This window comes from Parasteatoda tepidariorum, chromosome X1 (assembly GCF_043381705.1).
Source record: "Parasteatoda tepidariorum isolate YZ-2023 chromosome X1, CAS_Ptep_4.0, whole genome shotgun sequence".
Lineage (NCBI taxonomy): Eukaryota > Metazoa > Arthropoda > Arachnida > Araneae > Theridiidae > Parasteatoda > Parasteatoda tepidariorum.
Genome location: NC_092214.1, coordinates 66216395 through 66238951, shown reverse-complemented (window position 1 = coordinate 66238951; position 22557 = coordinate 66216395). Strand labels below are relative to the sequence as shown.

Genomic DNA, 22557 nt, shown 5'->3' with positions numbered 1-22557 from the left:
AATTTAAAAGTCAGTCTGTCAGGATAGAAAGCCGTTTATAGACTTATCCTTCATTCATAAAACCTTACATAATTTTACAGAATACACATATCCATCTTTCATAGGGTGACTTATTTAAAAATCAGAGCCTGCATACAGGAATAGAAAACCGTTTATAGGTTTTATCCTTCATTCATACAGCCTTACATAATTTTGAAGTATACACGTATCACCTGCATTCATTTGGGGTGGTTCTTTACGAACCAGAGCCTATTCCACTTATATAAAAATAGTAAATAAACAAATAAACTGTTTATTATACTATATATATATATAATTACTGTGTTTCTAAAAAAATTCGAAAAGCTCCAAAAAGTTCACCAAAACTCGGTAATTTTTACCGAAGCGCGTTAGTAATGATTTTGGACAAAATAACCACTACTAAGTATAATGTTATAACATGCGATAAAATTTAGTTAATGTGGCAGTTTTGGTAATTTTGTCATAATTTCTTAAAGCGTGGTATAAAAACCATTCATTCCGTTAATTTAATTTTAAGTTTTGCATTTTTTTACTAAATGTTTTGTAATACGAACTATAATTTTGAAACCAGAATTTCCGGTAAACCTTTACCATATGTTCTCTAAAATTACCAAATGAAGGGTTTATAAATACCATATATTTTTGTTTTTATTACCAGAATTATGTTGCTGTTTTTTTTACCAGAAATGTAATCACCATACAGTAAGGTAATTTCAGAATTTTTTTTCTTTGTGTATAAATTTTACCATTCATCGTTAAATGTCAAATTATTTATTCTGGAGTTAAAAATTTAAAAATGATTTAATAAAAATATTATATTCAAGTTCATATAAATAATTTATTATATGCTTATAATAAATGAAAGTCATGTTCGTTATATCTTATTATAAAATCCAATTATATGATAAACCAATAATAAGAGGTTAAGTTGACCGCATAACATACAATAAATACTCCGCAGTCCTTATCTAATGCCATCCATCTAGCGTATTAAATGTTCCATGATTAATTCGCTCTATGAAAATAAACCTACCGTTTACCTATAAATGAATTCTGCCTTGGAAATTCCGTCTAGCCTTTAAGCAGATAGGAGCAAGCATTTTACGGGAGAATTGACAGCTATAATCGGCCCAAATTGATCCAGATTGAGCATCACAAATCTTTAACCCTTTTATAGTTACTTAGCATAAATAATTTCTTACTTTCAAGAGAGGAGCTTCTCAATTACTCAGGTATAAAACTACATACACACTGCTTTATAACATACAAACAATTTAGTTGTTGATGAAATTTTATTACAAACATTTTAGATTTAATGAATTTCTCTTTGTATATCTCGTACTCTTAAAATTCAATCCACGTTTTTTTTTAAACTTGAAATATTCATTCAATTTTTTAAGTTTTAAAAGGAAAAGGCTTTGAATCTTTTTTTTAATCTATTACACTGTTGAAATTTCTCAGAAAAAATGCTTAAATAACAATTTATTTAAATGTTATTTTACCATATTCAAACAAAACAAATAAATAACCATGAATAAGATGGTATTCAAACTGTTAACTGTGAGAAAAACAGTTTATTAATTGCTTCCACACAATATGTTTAGACAACCAGAATTTTATCGCACCAACTGGGCCTACCTAATAAAACCGCTTAGCTCCTTGCAGCTGGGTTCATGACATAGACGAGTGGGCTAGTCTGTCTAATATGATCGACTGAAGGGGAGTTCGAGTTCCAGCGTTGACTATGTAATATTTCATCGATTCCCTTCAACACATGAAGAACTTTCAGTACCCTGTACTCCCCAGTTTGTGACCATGGACTATTAGAATACGATACTCTCACTTACGAATAGCTGGCAGCACCATAAAGCTGTTTAACACAAAAAAAAATTACTATTTTTTATCTCTTACTGTACTAGAAACAACCAGATGAACTAATTGAACCACATTCCAAGTTTCAATGATAGAACTCAACTCAACCACAGCCTAACTCCATTACTCGTTACCTAAAGGAAAAGCTTAGATTCAATGTCCAGTTAATTTTCCTTTTTTTGGTCTTGAAACCATACTAGTTGCAAATGGTTAAAAAAACGTATAGTTTTGTATTCATGGTTTTTTAACTACTAGTTGTAAACTGTTTCAAAACCGTAACGGTAAAATATTGTTCTTTACCGTAAACTTTACGGTTAATTGGAGGGAGAGACTGCCCCCCGTTATTTTACAGTAATTTTAGAATGAAAATTCTAACAGTGCATAAAAAGTTGAGAAAGGAAAAGTTTATTTAACAATTGAAAAAAACATTATCAACCAGGTACAAGAAAAAAAGCATTAAAAACCACAACTTTAATAAAGGTTTTCGCTTTTTCAGTTCATTTTCAGAAGATAAAAATAAGCAGTTGGTTTTATATTATATTTAGCAGTTTCAAATATTAAATAGGCAGTTGGTAAAGAATTTCGTGATTTATTCTGGTAAAGCAATGTTTTGTTAGCTTCTGATGTAAAATATTTAAAAGTAAAAAATATTTTTCTGCAAGAATTTTTATTCAAAAGTTATAAAATGTACATAAAATGTACATTTTTATGTACATAAACGACTGATTCTACCATTTTAAGAATATTTGTGTTACGAACTGATATTTTTGCAACTTTTCAGGTATGTTCATACTTTTACGATTAAAAATGAAAGGAAAGAAAGATTTAAAAATAATAACTAAGTTTCATTAACTTCGATTAAGTTGTAAGNCGGAAGATGCCGGAAGTGTTGCTCATTTAGCGTTACCCAGTGGGCACCTGTGAACCTAAGTCACGGAGGCGAGCAACATTACCCACGCCACACTGCCACAAACCCGTTCATAGGGTGGGCCACATTCACACATCACACACAACAGAGGACAGCACAGAGAGAAACATCCATGCCCAGAGCGGGATTCGAACCCGCAGCCATTGGCTCCGCAGTCAGGCACGCTAACCGCTCGGCCACCTGGCCGGCTTAACTACTAGTTGTAAACGGTTTAAAAACCGTAACGGTAAAAAATTGTTCTTTACCGTAAACTTTACGGTTAATTGGAGGGAGAGACTGCCACCCGTTATTTTACAGTAATTTTAGAATGAAAATTCTAACAGTGCATAAAAAGTTATGAAAAGAAAAGTTTATTTAACAATTGAAAAAACATTATCAACCAGGTGCAAGAAAAGAAGCATTAAAAACCATGACTTTAATAAAGGTTTTCGCTTTTTCAGTTCATTTTCAGAAGATAAAAGTAAGCAATTGGTTTTATGTTATATTTAGCAGTTTCAAATATTAAATAGGCAGTTGGTAAAGAATTTCGTGATTTATTCTGGTAAAGCAATGTTTTGTTAGCTTCTGATCTTCAAAAAAAAAAATTTTTTAATGTAAAATATTTAAAAGTAAAAAATATTTTTATGCAAGAATTTTTATTCAAAAGTTATAAAAAGTTATGTCTCCCAAAATTTTTATGTACATAAACGGCTGATTCTACCATTTTGAGAATATTTGTGTTACGAACTGATATTTTTGCAACTTTTCGGGTATGTTCAGACTTTTACAATTAAGAATGAAAAGAAAGAAAGATTTAAAAATAATAATTAAGTTTCATTAACTGCGATTAAGTTGACATTGAACTTTAAAAAATAATAACAGAAGAAAAACCATAAGAAAGCAAAGAAGTAAAAGGAAACAATTTCTTAAAGAGATTAATAATAAAAGAAGAAAAATAATTACAAATAATTAATTTTAGTAATTATTTTTAATATTTTTTCTCCTTTTTATTAATAATCTCTTACAACATTTTTTTTCCCACTTACCTTTCTGTTTACTGTGTTCTTTTCATGTTTATTCTATTTTCTAGTTTATTCTTGTCACAGAACAACTTTCCCATTAATATTTAGTGACAAATTTTGTGTTTAAGAAGACAATTAAAACTTTAGTCACTCAAAAACATTATATCTAATTTTAGAACAACTTTTTAGAAAAAAAATTAAATATGTATACTGTCCCTATTGTAGATACTTTTTTTATACCACAATATAAATGAAGAACATCATATAACAAAGCCTTAGCTTTTATAAAAAAAAACTTTCATATTAATATTAATAAAGAATTCATTGTGTAAGCTCTCTATGAATATGAAGTTAGGGCTGGTATTTTTCACCTTCTTATTTTTAACTTCTCATGGTGATTCGCAACATAAATGAACCGATAAATTACAACTTTTCAAAGTTTAGTAGTAGAATTCAGTAACTACTTACAATCAAATACATCAGCAAGATAAAAAAAAAGATAATTAAATATAAATGAAAATTAAAATATAAATAACTCTTAGATCATATAATTCAAAATATAGTTTTATAAATCCATAAAAATACAGGAGAAGGTGGGGTAATACCGTATAGCTAAGATTCGTAGACCTGTTGAAGCTAAATTGTTCGAGCTAGAAACTGTCTGATTTAACCAAGATATTCATTGTCTAGTTTCATACAATATATCAGTCTCTGAGCCATGGTGACTAAGGGGATACAGCGCTCGCCCCCCCTCAACGAGGTGACCCGGCTCGCACTGACCACAGTGTTGACGTAAAATATCCTCAGTCATGGATTAGAAGCCCCTTGTCATCAGGTAAACCCAGGGAGGATTTCGTGGTCTACCTCTCCATGTAACGCAAATGCGAGTTATTTCCATCAAATAGTCCTCCACGAAGGCAAATTTCTCCCAATACTTGATCCAGGAGTACCCTCGTCTTCTGGATTAGGTTCAAAATTATGAGTCTACGGAGTTGAGCATTGGTAGTCATAAACCCAAAACTAGGTCGGCTGTTTAAGGACGATAATAAAATAAAAAATATATCATTCCCAAAAAGTCATAAATCTATTACTTTTTATATGAATGATTTCTTTCTAGAAAAAAGTCAAACCGGATACACAAGATAACCATATGGTAAATTTAGAAATACTAAAATTTCAATAAAAAAGTAGTAGATATTTCTATTTTGTTTGGCAATTTAATAAAATTATGCATGCAATTCACATGTGATATAGTCAAGATCGTACTCAAAAGGGAGGGGAAAAAGAAAGACAAATNCAGAACATCCTTTGCTGACTAATAGATCCCATGATCGTTGCCTTAGTGAGCAGTTGGCCCAGGGTTGATAAAAATTATAGATAATTTTTGCAAAAGATATATATATATATATATATATATATATAAACTGCAATTTTGCATATAAAGGTCTTCAAAAATTCTACAAAATATGAAAATAAGGCTTTTTGTTCCACGCTATAAATTTTATCCTGGGGTCCGTAAAACCTTTGTTCAGTCTTAAATGTTGTTATCTTCTTCCTCCGCTGCACTGCACCGCTCGTGGGCCAGGCATAGATTTTGTTCAAAAGGTTGAGGGCAAAATCGGATTGTACCCTGTCTGTTCCCAAGAGCAGAGGTTATAAAAACGAAACAGAAATGTACTACTTATTGAGCTATATTCTTACTGTTTGTTAAGGTATAAACTTTCATTAAGCGTATAATAAGCTGGACTGAAAATAAGTTTTATAACTGCAAGGACCAATAACTAAGGATAGTTTAAAAACAAGAAAACATTAGAGAGTTTAGATAGTGAAACAACTTTATCAACACAAACGCCATGAATTAATCAGCAACAATTCAAAACTATTTTTTTAATTTAGAAAGACAATTAAAAATCGCATTTATTAAATATTATTATCAACAACATTTCCTTTTAAACTGTATTTATTCGTAAATGTCTGGAAAATCTATCAATTCTTAACATTCTCAAATAAAATATCAGAGTCATTTTCAATGTTTATATAAATCAATTACAGCCTCTCCTATATCTATAGAAATAAGTTTGAAAAAATGATAAATTGTTTCCCAACATTTTCAACAATGTATTACTCTATAACTATTATTACATAGAATGTGGATTATTAAATAAAAACACTTTTGTGGGCTCTGTTATCAATAGCTACATGTCAGGAAGTTAGATTTCAATGTTTCCTTACGAAATAGGTCTGCTAAAGAATGAATAGTGTCTGGGTCTGAAACATAACAAACTGTAGTACAATAGTCTCCAACTCAAACAAACAACTTCTTCAGGAAGTCGATGATTCGAATGTCTGCATTTCAAAGACTTCAGTCAAACAAACGTACCGACTAATGTGAATCGAAAAACATGTTTTTCTCTAAGAATGGAAATATTTTACTTGGAAAGTTTTCTGATATAAGGTAGAGTTTCTATTTGCTATATATTATAAGGAGAAAAAAAAATCTAGAGAAATTAGCGTATTTTTGTGGTAGAGATATTTGTGGTAAAAGAAAGTGTAATTCTTGTAATAAAACCAAAACATAACTTTAATAAAGCCATTTATTTTGGTAATTTTTCCATTCGTATAGCGGAAATTTTGATATTCAAAATTATATTTCCTATTACCGAGCATTTAGAAAAATACAAAACTGAAAAATAAATTTAACCGAATAAATAGTTTTTATACTATGCACAAAGTATCAAGATAAAATTACCAAATTTCACCATATTCTGGTAGCTTTGACAAAACTTTTTTCTCAATGTACTATTCCAATTCAATTAAACTGAGTACAATAATGAGATAGGAAAACTTTTTCTTTGTGTGCGTGTATATATATATATATATATATATACCACNACAAGAAAACACTAAGAAAGTTAAGAAAAACAATAAGTAACATTTATTGCGCTTAAGCTGCAAGTAAACAGAACTCATTAGATAAGTTCAAAATGAAGAATAAAACAAAGAAAAATTATAGACGTATGAAAAAAAGGGGGGGGGAATAATAAGTAAAAAAATAACTAACAACAGTATTTAAAAAAAGAAAAAAAGATTAAATTTTATTTAAAAAACCGGAAAAAGCGATATAATCTTATCATCAGCCCACACGATTATATCCGCAAAGCAGAATGCTATCTGTTATTGTTTATTGTTTTTCTTAACTTTCTTCGTGCTTTCTTGTATTTATTTATTTATTTATATATATGGCGAGGAAGGAAAATTAACAGCTCCATTTTGTAACCCTTAAAATGTACGATCAGGAGGCATTTTCCGCCCTCTTTTTTAAATATTTTTAAATTTGATGATTCTGGCACTATCCAGATTGATTAAAATTGACAATGTTGTATAAATATTTATAAGCATGTGTATATAATTTCTGAACGTACAACGCTCACCCTTTTGTATGAAATAACTTTTAAAAACTCCTTACTATACGAAGAGTTATGACCAGCTGTGTTAAATAAACTGACGACATTAACAAAGAGTTCAAAACACGTCTGTGTTAAAAAAAATAAAAGCAAGGTTACATAACATTTTCCACCCTGGTAAAAAGATATTTTTCAAATTGGCGCTGATGGTACCTCCTTTACTTTTGCTTCTGTCGTATTTGGTCTAATTTAAGTTTTATTTGTGAGGTTCTATAAATATTGCTAGACATATATAGGTATTTTTGGAATACATAACACTTGCTTTTTAGAATGAAATTGGTTTGAAATTAATTCCATGGTACAGCAAATTATAAAAAAAATCACTAAGGGTCTACAAAATAATCTAGACAACTATAAAGAAACAAAGCAAACTCTAGAAGGCATTGCAAAATATTAATTACTTGAGACAACAGAAAAGAGGACGTCTTCATTTCTACATTACCAGGATTCGAACCTGGATTAACTCACTTAAAATCAATAAATTGCGGCCTTCCGCCTTTGTTTTTGATTTGTAATCTTTTTATATTTCAGTTTTGTCCCAATATAACATTTTCCACAATATTTTTAAATTGAAGTAGAAATTCATAAGAAAATAGTAAAGTGTTCAACAGTTGATATGAAACTATCCCTCGCTATTGAACAGTTTAAGCAAGTATCTTAGAACTATTTGTTAAGATTACAAATTCTGAACATAAGGAAAGCAATTTATGATTTGGTCAAAAGTAATTCTGGAAAATTTATTATTATTATATTATTATTTTGCGCGTTATACGAAATAATTGCATTATAGCTGCACTTCAATCTACATCAAAGTGTTAAAGTTAAAATTATTTATAGCAAATTTTGTACAGTACAAAAAAAAAAGACTTTTTATCATTGCCTATTTAACCTCTAAAATGCAATCTTTGTCTACTTGAGTCACGTTCGATTTTCATTTATTTCTCCTAAGAAAATTTAAATAATGGAGATTTTTGAATAAAAAACACAGTTACAATGTTTTTTTGAATTTGAAATAGTGTATGTAATTTTTAGGCTGCACCTTTTGTCATCTTATTAAAACATGAAGAATTTATACTAATAGGAGTAACCAAAGCTTGTGACAGTAACTTTCTGGCAGTAAAATTCTATATAAAATAATCAATCGTTATCAGGACATCAAATTTAAAAGGTTATTACGTATTCAAGCTTAATTTTTTTATAAACTTATTAAAATATTTGCAAAATCTAATATAAATCAATGATTATATTTTCAGGTATTTATTAAAACTGAACTTAAAGTAGGAATCATTTTGGTAAAAGAAGGACAGTCTACCGAAGAGCAAATTTTGGACAATCATGAAAATACTGAGCTGTTCGATGATTTTCTAACTATTTTAGGCGATAGAATACGTTTAAAAGGTAATCATTTACTAAAATAACTAAACATTCCATTTTATATTTTTTTAAATTTTCAAATTATACTTGAAGTCTCTACTTATAATGATTACATTTCTCAAATAATCGAAATTCTGTAACGGACATTTTCTAAATGTTTTTAGACTTTTTCGAATTAAATGAAGAATTGTTAAAAAGAAGAATGAGTGAATTGCAATAGCAAAAGAGCCTGAAGCGGCCATACTGCGCCAATCAGAAGCGTTATTGCGATTTCAATTTAATGAAATTTGAGGAAATTAAACTTAGTTATTAAATAAATAGAGATTTACTTATCGTTTTATCTAAAGGAGCAAAAATTAGTACATCGAATTTTTTATTACTAACTTTTTATTTGAAAAATGCTTAAATTTCTCAAAATGTTCACATATAAATTAAAATAGTTATTTTACTATTGCAATTACATTAACAAAATATGTTCTTGAATTTATGACACAATTGTATTATTATAAATATCGAAAATTATTATTTGCTAGCAATAATAACTTCAGAAGATGAGCTATATTTATTTTTAATTTCCTCTATCATTTTAATATATTCTAAGAGAATTCTTCAGAATTTCGTAAATCTGAAACTTTTATACGAGATTAAAAATATTCATTCAAATTCATATTGATATAAATTGCGTGTTTACCAACTTTCTCTCTCCCCAGTAATTGATTTCAGCGTTCCTCTTCCTGAAGCCTTGACATTTACCCTCAGGCGTTACAGTATGCCACAAGATTCTATTTCCAAGATAATTACTTTTGGATCGTAATTTTATAAATTCAATAATTGCTGGATATTTTTACTCGCTTCACTTCCAAGTAATTTCTTAGCTAGATGAGCACAGAAAAATAGAGATAGTTATAATGGATAATAGAATAGTATTTGAAACTTGTTTTTAAAATATTGATTTTTTTGTATGATGTGCCGATTAAACATTTATAAAATTTATGAGTTCAATTTAAGACACAATTTTATAAATAGTGTTTATTTCAATCTTCGTTCTTAAGTAGAATTAAATATGAAAAAATTCTTGAAGGGTAGTTGTTTTTAACTTCTGTTACTTTTTGTAAAATAATTGTTAATTCTACAATTCTTATTTTGAATATTCTTAATATTATCCATTTTTTTCCTTATTCTGCATAGTTTGAAAATTGAATGTGTTAATTATAAGTTAATTGTTTATTTCAATTTTATTAAACTATCAAAACATACTAACAACTGCAAAATAATTATACACCTGTAAGTTATACGTGCTAATTGTTTTTAATGAACTTTCATTATTTTGTAAAATATGAAGAAGTCTTATGTGTCTTAAATATTATTCCGTGTATTGTTAACTTATCTTTAATTAATTATTTTAATTTATAAAGAGTTATTATGTCAACCACCTCTCAATTTAGAGTAATTTTTTCTTCTTGTTTGGTATAAACTGAATAACGTGTTTCCCTTTTTAAATTTCATATTTTCCAAACCTCAGTGGGTTAGGCAAAAGCAATTTCCGCAAGATATTTATTCTTTCAAAGTAAACCCGGATAGGAAAATCAGCTAAATTGAAAAGTTACGTGTAAGTCTCATATGATTTGATATTAGAAATAATAGTTTGGTCTTTGTTACAAATGCACATAAGTGCACACGCGAAAACAATGACATTAAAATCTGATTATTGTCTATAAAAATTCCATTTATATGACAAAATAAAATTTAGACTTATAATGCAGTTTACTCATTTGCAATAAAAAAATGGACTGTTAGCAGCTTCGGAGAAACTTTTAAGGATGTAAAAAAATGGCTGTTAGCTAATATTTTTCTTCATTTGATTTTTTTCAAAAATTATAACAAATATGAATATATTTGACTATTCTTTTAAAGCAATAAATGTATATCTAGGTTTTGACAAGTACAAAGGCGGCCTTGACTCTGTACATGATCTCACTGGTAAAGAGTCTGTGTATACCTCATGGAGGGGAATCGAAATTATGTTTCATGTATCCACCATGCTCCCTCATGAAGAACATGATCTTCAGAAAGTAAGAATATTACCCCTCTAACTCTTTTTAAAGACAACCGCTAAAGTTTAAAGATAATCGCGAAAGTTTAAAGATAATCGCGAAAGTTTAAAGATAACTGCGAAAGTTTAAAGATAACCGCGAAAGTTTAAAGATAATTACGAAAACTCTACAATTTCAAAACAACATATATTTTAAAAGTTAAAATACTTAATACTAGGCTTAATATATGGTTATTGTTAGACCCTCAAAGCTATCATTTTCAATGAAAGAGATATGAGTAATTCAAATTTTAACTAGGCAGGTTTTGTGTAATAATTTGATTTTATTGTAAAAACTAATATAATATGTCAAATAATTGTCAAAATGAATATGAGTTTACCATTGATTAAAAAGTCTCATACTTTTAATACTACATTAAAGTCTTAAAAATTGACAAGAGTTAAAATTCGAATAAACTTTCTAAAAGGCGCAATATTTTTAAAAAATCACTTGTTCAACTGTGGGCATTGTATTCTATATTATATGTTGCAATTATAATAATCTAGAAACCGTACTACCTATACTTATGATACATACTTTAAATTTCAGATAAAATCATAATTCTTACTAATTATTTAATGCGCAAACGTCTTAAAAAATACATGAAACTAATTTACAGATTAACACAGATTTCAATAAGTTGTTTCTTGCAGTGACATATTAGAGAAATAAATAAAGTATGAATATAAATGACACAAAAAATTTGCATAATTTTCAAAATATATTGCTAATATACTTCTTAATAAGCCATTCAAGCATATATAAAGGGAAAACTTCGAATTTTGCAAACATGCTTTGAAAATTTGTTGGAGCAGTTCTTAATATATGATTAAGATCTAAGTGACAAACAATGTGGAATACAGATTACGAGTTATAGTTTAATCCTTTAACTCAGAATTTTTGAGCATACTTCTCATACGTTTTTCATTATTTTCTATTCACATCAAAATAAGAGAAAAATATTATATTTAGTATTTCAGTAATTTATGATTAAGAAATACAGTATGCATCACTGGTGTCTTTTCTTGCGTTAAAGGTAAAATCTTAAAAACACGGCTCACTTCCAAACAATAATTGCTCATGTTTGCTGTTATTTATTAAGAAAAACAGTTATTCGCCGTTAAAATTTCGTTAATTTACAAAATCATTAATTGATAAATTTTTAAATATGAATGAGAAAAAGATTTCAAACTCCACCGTTTACCCATTTGCGTCAAAGGGTTAATTCGTTACGGGAGAACTGAATTTAAATTTTTACTTTTCCGAATTTTATCCTCAGATCCATACACTTGTGACCTCAATAATTATATAAAACACTTGGCTTTCATTATTAACTTTTTAAATCTTGTCTGTTTTCGGACGTAAATCGATTAAGATAAATACTTTTTATTACAGACACCACAATTACTAAATACTTTTGTAACAGACATTTCATGGATTACAATTCACAGTTTATGGATAAGTATTTACATTTTAAGGATTATTAATCGTAAAATATTTAATAAAGTATTCCCTTTATTAATTTATTTAAAAAAAATATTAAAGGGCAAAAACTGTATACCTCGTAACACAACTATAAAATCAACTTAAATTAAATTTATGTATTACATGCAACTTAAAATTATTCTGAAAATACATTCATAATCTTTCTGCAAAGCATACTCACAAAAAAATATTTAAACAGACACTGTTAGAAAAATGTAAAGATCAAAATGGTTTTGAGTCATTTTTTTTTAATTTTATTTCCAATGAGCTGCACAATCGGTCTTGCCGATGAGCAGACCTAGTGCGTTCTCCAGAGGTGGTATCCACTCTTTCAGGACCACCACAATGGGTGAGATACCGTTGGTCATGTTAATTTGGACGTCTAGTTTCTGCCACACTAGATGGCAGCACCGAGACTCTATTTGGATGCTAAAGTGCACTAGGAATTTAATTTTGCCGGAAATGCCAAGAGCCAATAAGGCACTCCAGGGATCTTTTACATGCCGCATAATCATACGACATGGCAGCTGAGGATTTTCTGCATCCCGAAAATCCGGTGTCTGGGCAGGGGATCGAGTCCGCAAACTTGGGCTCAGAAGGCCGACGACAAACCAACTGCGCCACCCAGCCACTAATATAATACGTTTTGAATCATAGTCTGTGAAATTACAGAATTGAAAATTAATTTTAATTATTTTCCACCACAGTTACAGAAGAAAAGGCATATTGGCAATGATATAGTGTGTATTGCTTTCCTGGAAGCCGACGATACATTATTCGTTCCTACATGCATCAAATCTCATTTCCTTCATACTTTCATCGTCGTTCGTGCAAGTCCATCATCAAGTCTTAAAGATATTTCATACGAAGTAAGATTTCTTGTGATTAAAACTTAAGTTAAAAGTTTTTTATTAATTTTGTTAAAAACCACAAGAAGTAGGGAAAGATGTTAACACGGTATTGGAAGAAAGGATTGAAAACGAATAACGGTAATTAAACAACAAACAGTAAGTTTTCTAAGTCATCGGTAGAGTTAAACTTCTAAAGTCGTAATATAAAAAATTTTAAACTTTTTTTTTTAAAAAAACTGATGTTTATATTTATTTCAAGCAGTATAATAACCTTGCGAGGGTAAATCAAATATAAATAAGGCTTCATCAATAACTAAATATTAAAATATTACGAACAAAAAATAGAAATTTTTTATTTTTCTTCTTATTTTCCGTGAACTTCTACACACTTCCTCCAACCTGCTGGAAGTTTTTTAATGCCGGCGGAATCGAAAGAAGTAGACCATATAGTGAACCAATTGTACACAAAATCTCTCACCTCTTCATTGGATGAAAATCGCAAATCCCCAGAGGGTTTCTTTAAGAGGTCCAAACAAATGGTAGAAACAAATGGTAGTCCGCAGGTGCCAAACCTGGGCTATATGGAGGCTGTTCAACTATTTTCCTGAGTAATGCCTGTAACTTTAAATGTGTTACTCTAGCTTTATGAGGAGTAGCATTATCTTGTTATGGGAGAATTTTGCAGATCGGCATGCCACGTCTCTTGAACCGATAGGATGCTTTGATTTTCTCTAAAAGTTCTCAATGAAAATTTACATTAATTGTTCGTCGTTCATGAGGGAAATCAGAGTACACAACACCTTGTGAATCCCCAAAAAACACTTGTGAGTGCTCAACCAGCAGATAATCGAGAGATTTTGCTTTGAATGGAGCAGATTCATTTTTCCTTCGCCATTCCATACTGAAACGCTTTGATTCAGGGGTGTAGGATTCATCACACGTTTACATACATCGTTTACAAACTTGTGCCCCCGACAGGGTATCATTGCATAACTGTGGCTATAATCTGCGAAAGATTTTAATAGGCTTAGCATTTTCTCTTGTTGGAAAATTTAATTATTATGTGTTGAGCAACTTTATTAGGAACATATGATTCAAGCTACTAAAACAAAATTATTTGCAAAGAGCTAATTCGCAATAAAACAATTATTCAAACTCTAGATATAGTTCTATTGTTGCAATGACAACGAGAATAAAAATCGTCTGCTACTATTAAAAAAGTCTCATTTATATTTGATCCACCTACGTATAAGTAAAATATTATATATATAGGCTTTTATGCTTGTTTTTTATTAGCTTTTGCTTTCAATAACCAGTCCAACTCTGAATAATATCGTTTCCTGTTATATGAAACACTGCACACAAAACTAAGCTGTCTAAGCTGAGATAATTTTATATATGCCGAATTCATGTATGATAAGCGCAAAAATAAAGCTAATACAAGCTGCTTTTACTTTTCGAAGCACTACTTTAAATTATATTTTTTATACACTTCAGTGTAAAAACTTTTAGTGTAAAGTAACCGCTATTTTTGGTTTCGTAGTAATCGGAATACATTTTTAAGTATTGAGCTGTGGTTATCGTGTAAAAAATTTAATGATATTGACAAATAAAAAATTGTTTGAAAGAATTAGTGCAAATATATTATTAAAAATGTGCGTGTTTTTTAAGCGAAATGTTTTTTTTACACTAAAACTACAAATTGATTCGTATGTATATGAAGTTATGCGTTGTCAGTAAACAAATAAACAAAAAAATGAATTAATAAGTAAATAAAACTATAACAGAGAAAGAATAAATAAAAAAAATGTGACTCCATGTATAGCAAAAAATTTTAGTTTACCCCAATACCAAAAGTAATGACAACTTTGCGCCAAATTTTTTACAGTGTGTACACCAAAAACATTTATGTATTCATCTTTCTAATTCAAACTTCAAAAAGTTCAGACCACTTTTCAAAGTAATCCAAATTTACGGTAGTTGAATCAATGCGAATGTATTAGTTATTAACATGTACTTCTACAAATCTAAACTTTTTAAGGAATATTAACTTAGACATTTTTCTTAAAAAAGTATATATAATAGCATAAAAGTTTTTTCATGTATTTTAATTATTTTTTTTAAATTACAGGTATCTGTAGTTTCCAGGGATGAAGTAGGAGCTTATAAGCCTTATTTATGGCATCGTTCGAAATTTAAAAAAGTAAGAATCGCTTTCCCGCTCTAAGGGACTTATTTATATTTACAAAAATAATGCTGTTTAAAATGTTGAAATAATTATACTTGTATATGAATTAGAAAGCGGGATAACACTGAGAGCTTTTCTTTTTTTTNTTTTTTTTTTTTTTTTTTTTTTTTTTTTTTTTTTTTTTTTTTTTGAACTTCAAATGATGCAGAGGTCTTGAATACGTTTTACACCATTACAATTTTTTTTCATGTTCTTATAACTTTTGAAAAATTTATCTCAAAAAACTAAAAGATTTTTTTATTATATTACTCTATGATTTATGAATAGTATATATATTTTTGATACTTTACTTGTTTATCTCCTAGAAACTGATTTTCGTCACTTATTTTAAATTTTGATATACAATATTCTTAACAAAAAACTACAAAAAATATTAAGTAATTTTAAATTTTAAATTTTTTAAAAAGGCAATTTAAATAATAATAGCGAAAGTTATTAAAAACAAATTCATGCTTGGTTTATTTAGTCACAATTAAAAACACAATTAGTACACAAACTAAAAACATCACTTTTTTAAAGTTTTTAAAATTTAATTTATTACAATGCTTTCGCCAAAGATCTGTGAACAGGTTTTGTGCCCTTATAAAATGCTATAAAGACGCAAAATGTTCGAAAACAATGCATGTACTTTTGAAAAAAAGTTCAAAAATGTGACCCTTTAAAAAATTTTTTATTGAGACAGAAAAAAAACAATTGGTTTTGACGAATAAAAACAATAAACTTAAAATTTAGGAGAAAAAGGATTTCCTAAATATCACATTGACGTATAAAAGAAATAATGCGTATTTAATAATTTTTGTAATTAATAAAACGAAAAAAATTCGTTAAGCAAGCATATACCTGGTACGCTATATTTTTAGTTTTATCTAACCTAAATTTTTATGGATTGTACACAAATTAATCTGATATATACAATACTTAATTTTACTTGCTTTTAATTTAGGAAGTTTTATTTATACAGAAATGTTCCTAAATAAACATCGTTTTGGTAAAAGTTGAATGAAAAAGAAATGATTTTCATAACATATAATTGTATAGTCAACATGCTCTAAAGTAAATTTGATTTTAAACACATTCCACCAGCTTAACAATAACATAATATATTTTTTCATTCTGAACTCAAAAAAAAGTTATAAATTATGAAGGAAATTCCAGCAGTTTTCATACTAATGCTAAACAATACCTCACAGTAAACGTCCCCAGTTTGTTTTCATTTATCAAATTCTATAAATAAATTAAATTTTTGCAGCGTGCATTAACTTTGTAAAACTTAATAAGCAAATTATATTGAATTTCTACTTAGTATTACAAGTATATGTGTTAGGAGACAAATGGAACAATTTCAGTTGCCAAAAATTATTTGAGTAAATGTTATACTATTCATTTAATAAAAAGAAAAATTATAAAGTAATGAAAATCAGTGATGTTGTTTACTATAATATATATTAAAAATTAAAATTAAAAATGAAAGCATTTATTTGTTGTACAAAGAATTCAAATTAATTTTATAATATGTTGGAAATGATTTTGCTAAATCGTTTGCATAATTGTTTCCTAAACTATAAAAAAAAATCGCTTCGTAATCATGTTATGAATAAGACAGCTGATTTTTGAATAATTTTTATTTGTTCAGATCTACGCAAATGCAAATTTAGAAATACATAATTCTTGGATGCATTTTTTTAAATTCAGGATCAACTTTTCCGGGAATGGATTTTAACGAAAATTGTAAATGGTGAGAGGGCGAGCTATTCAGCACCAAAATTTGCAAGAATGCAGGTAAGAAAATTTTCAAATTTTGTATCTTAGCAAAAGATTCGAATCTCTTAACAACTCCATTTGAACATTTTTCAGACTATTAGAAATGGGCAAGGTTTATATGTACATAATTCTACTAAATAAAAAACTTATTTTAGATAGATCCTATTGGGGTTACTTTTATTCCTAGAACCACGTCCAATTTTGTGATCAAGTATTGTGAGTAGTTTTATTTTTGTTCCTTTAAGTTTCATATAATTAGAAAACAATGATTGTCACTTGTTATTGAGAATTGGGGAGGGGAGAACAACAAATTTCGGTGAAATTCTTTATAAGATGATAAGTCAAAAATAGTACTTCTTAGACATAAAAAACATTCTGAACTACCTAAATTTTCAGTTCTATTTTATATAAAACGTTTGTATTTAATCTTATTCGATTTAGAGTTAACAAATACAATGAATTCAATGAATCTCTCACCCAGATAGTCAAAAGATATCAATTTCAGGCATCGATTTCAGGCATCAATTTCAAATATCAATTTCAGGCAATAAATAAATAAAAATAAGAACTTTTTATACGTAAAAACCTTCTAACTTCTAAACTATTTTCTCTATTGACTTGCGCTTGGTTTTATTTGCTTCAAAGTGAAAAACATTTATAAAAAAACAAAAAAACTCGTGGGCCTTATAAAAAAACTCCTTTGCTTAAATAGCAAAACGATAGCAATGTTAGACGTAAAATTAAGAATAAGTAAAAAATTGTATTTCTTACTTATATTTGGTCTCACTAGATTCAGCGTAAACAAATATTTTGGAATTAACACTTTACTTGTCTAGATAGAAATATCAGGTGCAAAAAGAGCTATAAGTATGAAATTGTATGATTTCCGATCATAAAAACCCTTATAATTTCGGAACTATTAGTTTTTCCGACGCTGATATGGCTTTTTCAGATTTAGCGTAAATTTCAATTAGAGACAATACCTCATTTGTCTAGATGGCAATTCTTGAGTTTCCCTCAAACATCCTTCAATCTTTTCCCATCTGCGGGAAATAAGAAAAAACTAAGACCACCCATAATACTCAATCACAAAATTGCACGTGGAGTGTTGTTACGAAACCTACCAATTGGTTTCATTTTAAAATGAAGCATTTTTAACTGGTTACTCAAAATTTCTCTTTAAAAATCAAACAGGTTTTAAGACTAAACGCTGCATCTGCTGATAAAATAACTTTATAGATCAGTTCATCTACTGTTTAGTTCTAATATTAAGAGTAATGGTTGCAATTTCATTTTCTTGATTCTATTATGGCTTGAACATGCATATTTTAGAGTTGAACCGTACAAAATATTCAAACTATCAAATTTTTCTTCTACGGGGTGTTCCGTAAAGGCTGTCCTTATTATTTGCCCAGTGGTGAAATGTTCGTAAAGATGCGGTCCCAAGTAGAACACCAAAGTCACGCATCACTGACTGCTGTCAGTGAACAGATGGGTGGCCACTTTAATCAGCTTGCGTAGGGACTGAGAGTGCCCTGGTATCAATCTTCGTTAAACCGTTCTTCCGTAAAGTGCTCAATTTCGCGTGCAGGTCGTCGTTCTACCAAAGTGGGAGAGTCATCCCCTTTTCAAAATATCAGACTTGTGATGGCATATCTTCGGATCATCCTCGAAGATATTTCCCCCTCAGTCACCAAGAGTCCATTGTAGAGCTCTAGTGCGACATAAATAAAGTACTATTAGTATTATTACCTTAATATTTACTTTCCGAATTTTTGTAAAAAAAAATTATGAAAACACTGAACATTAATAGTCGTAATTTCTTGCTAAGGTGGGGAAAAAACTGCTCCCAACTCTGACAAATCATATCGAATTATCGAGGTTAATGATTTGAAAATTCAATTCCCATTCCATACTGGTTAAAGTAATCAAAAACCAATTTATTCCAAGCTGAAGCTGAAAGATTGTTTTTAACAAAATGTAAACGCATCCCAACATTGATAAATAAACTGAATTTTAATGATTCTTCTTTGTCCCGATAGAATTCGATAATGATTGGTAGCCATTAAAAAGAAAATTCGTACCTAAATATTAATTTACGGCCCTTTGTACATAGTTCTTTATCCATATTTTTATACAAATTCTAAAAACACATAAAGGTTTAAATTTTGTGCAGTTGTTTGAAGTCTCTTAACAGCATACTCTAGCACTTCAAAATAATTCAATACAAATTAAATAAATTCTGTAAAAAGTATTGAGAATAAGCAATATAATCTTATCTTATAAAGTCTTATTCATAAGTCGCATTACGTCTTACTATCTTATTAAGTATTCATTAAGTCTTATAATAAGTCTAATTCATTTCATCATTATAGGACCGAACGAGAAGCCAAATGTTGGAAGATATTGTTACCAATCTACAAAACCACGTGGAGACTGGACAGATCCCTAAACCATACAGGTAGTGTATTTTTTTTAAGGATAATAGCATTATCGAACTTAAAATCCCCTTGGACGAAAACTTAAAATCCCCTTGGAATATTATTTCCTTTCTTCAATCTAAATATTGGATGTTGGTAACATTTAAGAAAAAATAATAATAAAAGTAGAGCAATTCCTCAACAGCCCATTTCGAGACAATGGGTCATGGAGTTTAAGGCTACGCAATTTCTAAAGTAACGGCATGATGTACCTATATGGTTAGCATGACACGCCAAACACCTTTACTTCCCAGACAAGTTAGTCAAGCCGCCAAATGGTACAGAACCTCAGACCTTGACAATGAGAGCTAAGGGCCTAAACTAATGTGCCATCGCTGTGTTGCTAAAAATGTCAACCTCCCAACTGTGGAAGAGATGAATCATACATAAGTAGATTGTTGACTAAAACTGAACGTGGAGAAGTATCCGATTTCCCCTCTCCATACAAAAGTTACTACTTAAGTTAAAGATACTTAAGTAGTAACTTAAGTCGTTCTACTTCAGATTTTGGTGAGTTTTCTCAAGCAGTTTCAAAAGTGTAAATATAAAAAGGTAACTAACTGCTTAAAGTCCAATATCATGCAAAATTTCACTTTTTCAATCTACCCTTCATCATTGTGACTTTCCTATTCAACACATTTCCTAACAGCATACGTCACAGGTCCATAATCGCTTTTAGAAAACGAGTTCTAGAAATTCATCACAAACTCGCTAGAAATATTTTTCGATATATGGGTGATTCTCACGAAATATGACAATTCACTGTCTTTTGCTCCAAGATCTAATACTAAACAACTAAAAGAACCTTTTTAAAAAAAATTTAATAAATAGCATTGCTGTTAGCATTTTAAAATGACTTTGCACTAGCATTGACTGTTTTGTACAGTTTAAAAATTTAATTGAATATCAAAATGTCATTTTCCTGGTATGTCGCAAACAATATTTTCAATAATAACTAGCTTCAAAACTTCCCATACATTTTACAATATCTAAGTTTTTTTTTTATCTCAACCGTTGTAAGCATTTCTAGAATATATGCAGAGGGTATTATTTCCAAAAACTTTGTTTAAAATAATTTTTTCTGTCAATAATTTGTTTTTCACATGAAAATCTGTCATTTTCCTGGCCATATTTTTTTAGTAATTCATAACCAAAACAGATACCTCCAGCAATTAATATCTTAGGTAAAGAGATTGATTAGAATACCATCCTATCAGAACTCGTCTAATTGCAGGAATCAAGGACCAACTTTCTAAGTCAAAATGTATTTCAAAAAATTTCACAAGGTGAGTAGGTTTTTATGTTCCCATTTTCCTGTCCTCTAGAAATCATTAATAACATAAACTATTTGCATTTACCTCAGTTATTTCAGGAAATCCTGATGTTTTCTGCGGAAAGTAAGCGCGTTAGGCCGAAATGTTAAATTAAAGTAATGTTAAATGCTGTAAAATGGCAAAATTTTCATTATCCTAGCTGTCATTTTCCTGGCTTATAAATTCCAGGACATTAACACAGTTATAAGAAAATTTTTCAAATACTATAATGTAAAGAGGGAAAGCAAATATTAAACTAATAACCAGTTTATGAAAGATTGTAATCTGCTCATATGTAATTAAAGTTATTTATTTATTTAATGATTGATTATTATACACAATTTTATTTCGTACATATTAACAAAAAAAAACATTTTAGATTCTTTCTACAGTGGATAAAAGAATTAATTTAAACAAATTATGGTCCATCTAACGAAAAGGCGTTAGGTTATTTTTTTTTCGAAACATATATAGTTAAAAATATAAAGGATAAGCTAAAAATATCACTGTACTATTTAATTCTGTCGTATGATAGCGTTTAAAGACTGTGTAGTTTTTAAGCTCTGATTGGGTGTATAAATTAAGGAATAAAGTTGTAAAATAAAATGATTTGAAATATTTTAAATTTAAATAATATTATAAAAAAATTTCCGATGTAAATTATTATCGAATTAATTTTAATGAAACTTTTTATAAAATTAATAAAAAAATTCCTAGGATTATCATTTTCATTGTAGTTGAAGTTTTTGAAGTCGTCCATAAAGATATTGAATTTAACTTTAATATTCATGCTGGCAAACAGACTGCTAATAACTTTAAGTGGCTCGGGAAAAAAGACTGCCTCAAAATTTCTTAGAATATCACAAAATCAAAAATGCCTGCTCCTTACCCAATATCTTCCAGGCATTTTGCTTCTTCTGAGAGCTTCAAGATTAATGAAATTTTACAAAAAAAAATTTTTTCTCTGTTTTAACTGTTTCTTTGCAAATTAAAGTGTAGTAAAATTAAAAACTATCTCACTTAGTGTTACTCTCTCACTTTCAATATACTTAACTAATTTGTCAAATTTGTTCAAAATATTTATTTTTTGGCATTTATTTACATAGAAAGTTAAAATTAACTTCTCAACTTTGTTGAGTTTGTCTTTTTTGAGTTTCTTTAGTTGAGTTACTTACTATTAGCTTAAAATGACTGTTTTCTTAACTTCCAAGCTAATATGTCATTTTAATGGTCTTCTAGTCCTTTTCCTGGCATTCAAATTTTGGTGAATTTCTATTTTATTTTTCTTCTTGAGCAAATATCAATCAACTACACTGCTGTCTGTAAGATATTAATAAAAGTAACTAAATAAATATACAAAAAAAATTTAGATTATTTTGAAGACTTTAAATTTGAAGAAATTTTTTTTCCGAGTTGTCATGCTTCCAAAGAATCACCCATATATTATTTTTAAATATTCATTTAGTATGCCTTTTTCAATGAGAACGCGTATTAAAGCTATGATTAATAATGATTAATCTGTTCTTTTCTTTACGAGTCCCACTTTACAATGCCAAGAAGAAAGGCATATTTTTGTTTCATTAAATTAAATAACTTATTATCTATACAGATTCGGCAAGCCTTCTAGCAAAAATTCTCTTATATATATATATATATATACATGCAT

At 28.8% G+C, this 22557-nt stretch overlaps 1 protein-coding gene across 5 annotated transcripts in view; it reads left to right on the top strand.

The window, feature by feature from the left end:
• LOC107437112 (uncharacterized) overlaps nt 1–22557 on the top strand; it is a 130805-nt gene that overhangs the window by 80201 nt on the left and 28047 nt on the right. For all 5 annotated transcript variants that reach the window (XR_011638276.1, XR_011638275.1, XM_071187830.1 and 2 more), the window contains 6 exons: nt 8540–8684; nt 10593–10732; nt 12946–13107; nt 15221–15292; nt 17030–17116; nt 19474–19559. Coding sequence is in view for 3 of the 5 variants with exons in the window: in XM_071187830.1 (XP_071043931.1) it covers nt 8540–8684; nt 10593–10732; nt 12946–13107; nt 15221–15292; nt 17030–17116; nt 19474–19559 (692 nt within the window). In the remaining 2 variants the exon portion in view is untranslated. The remainder of the gene's footprint in view (nt 1–8539; nt 8685–10592; nt 10733–12945; nt 13108–15220; nt 15293–17029; nt 17117–19473; nt 19560–22557) is intronic.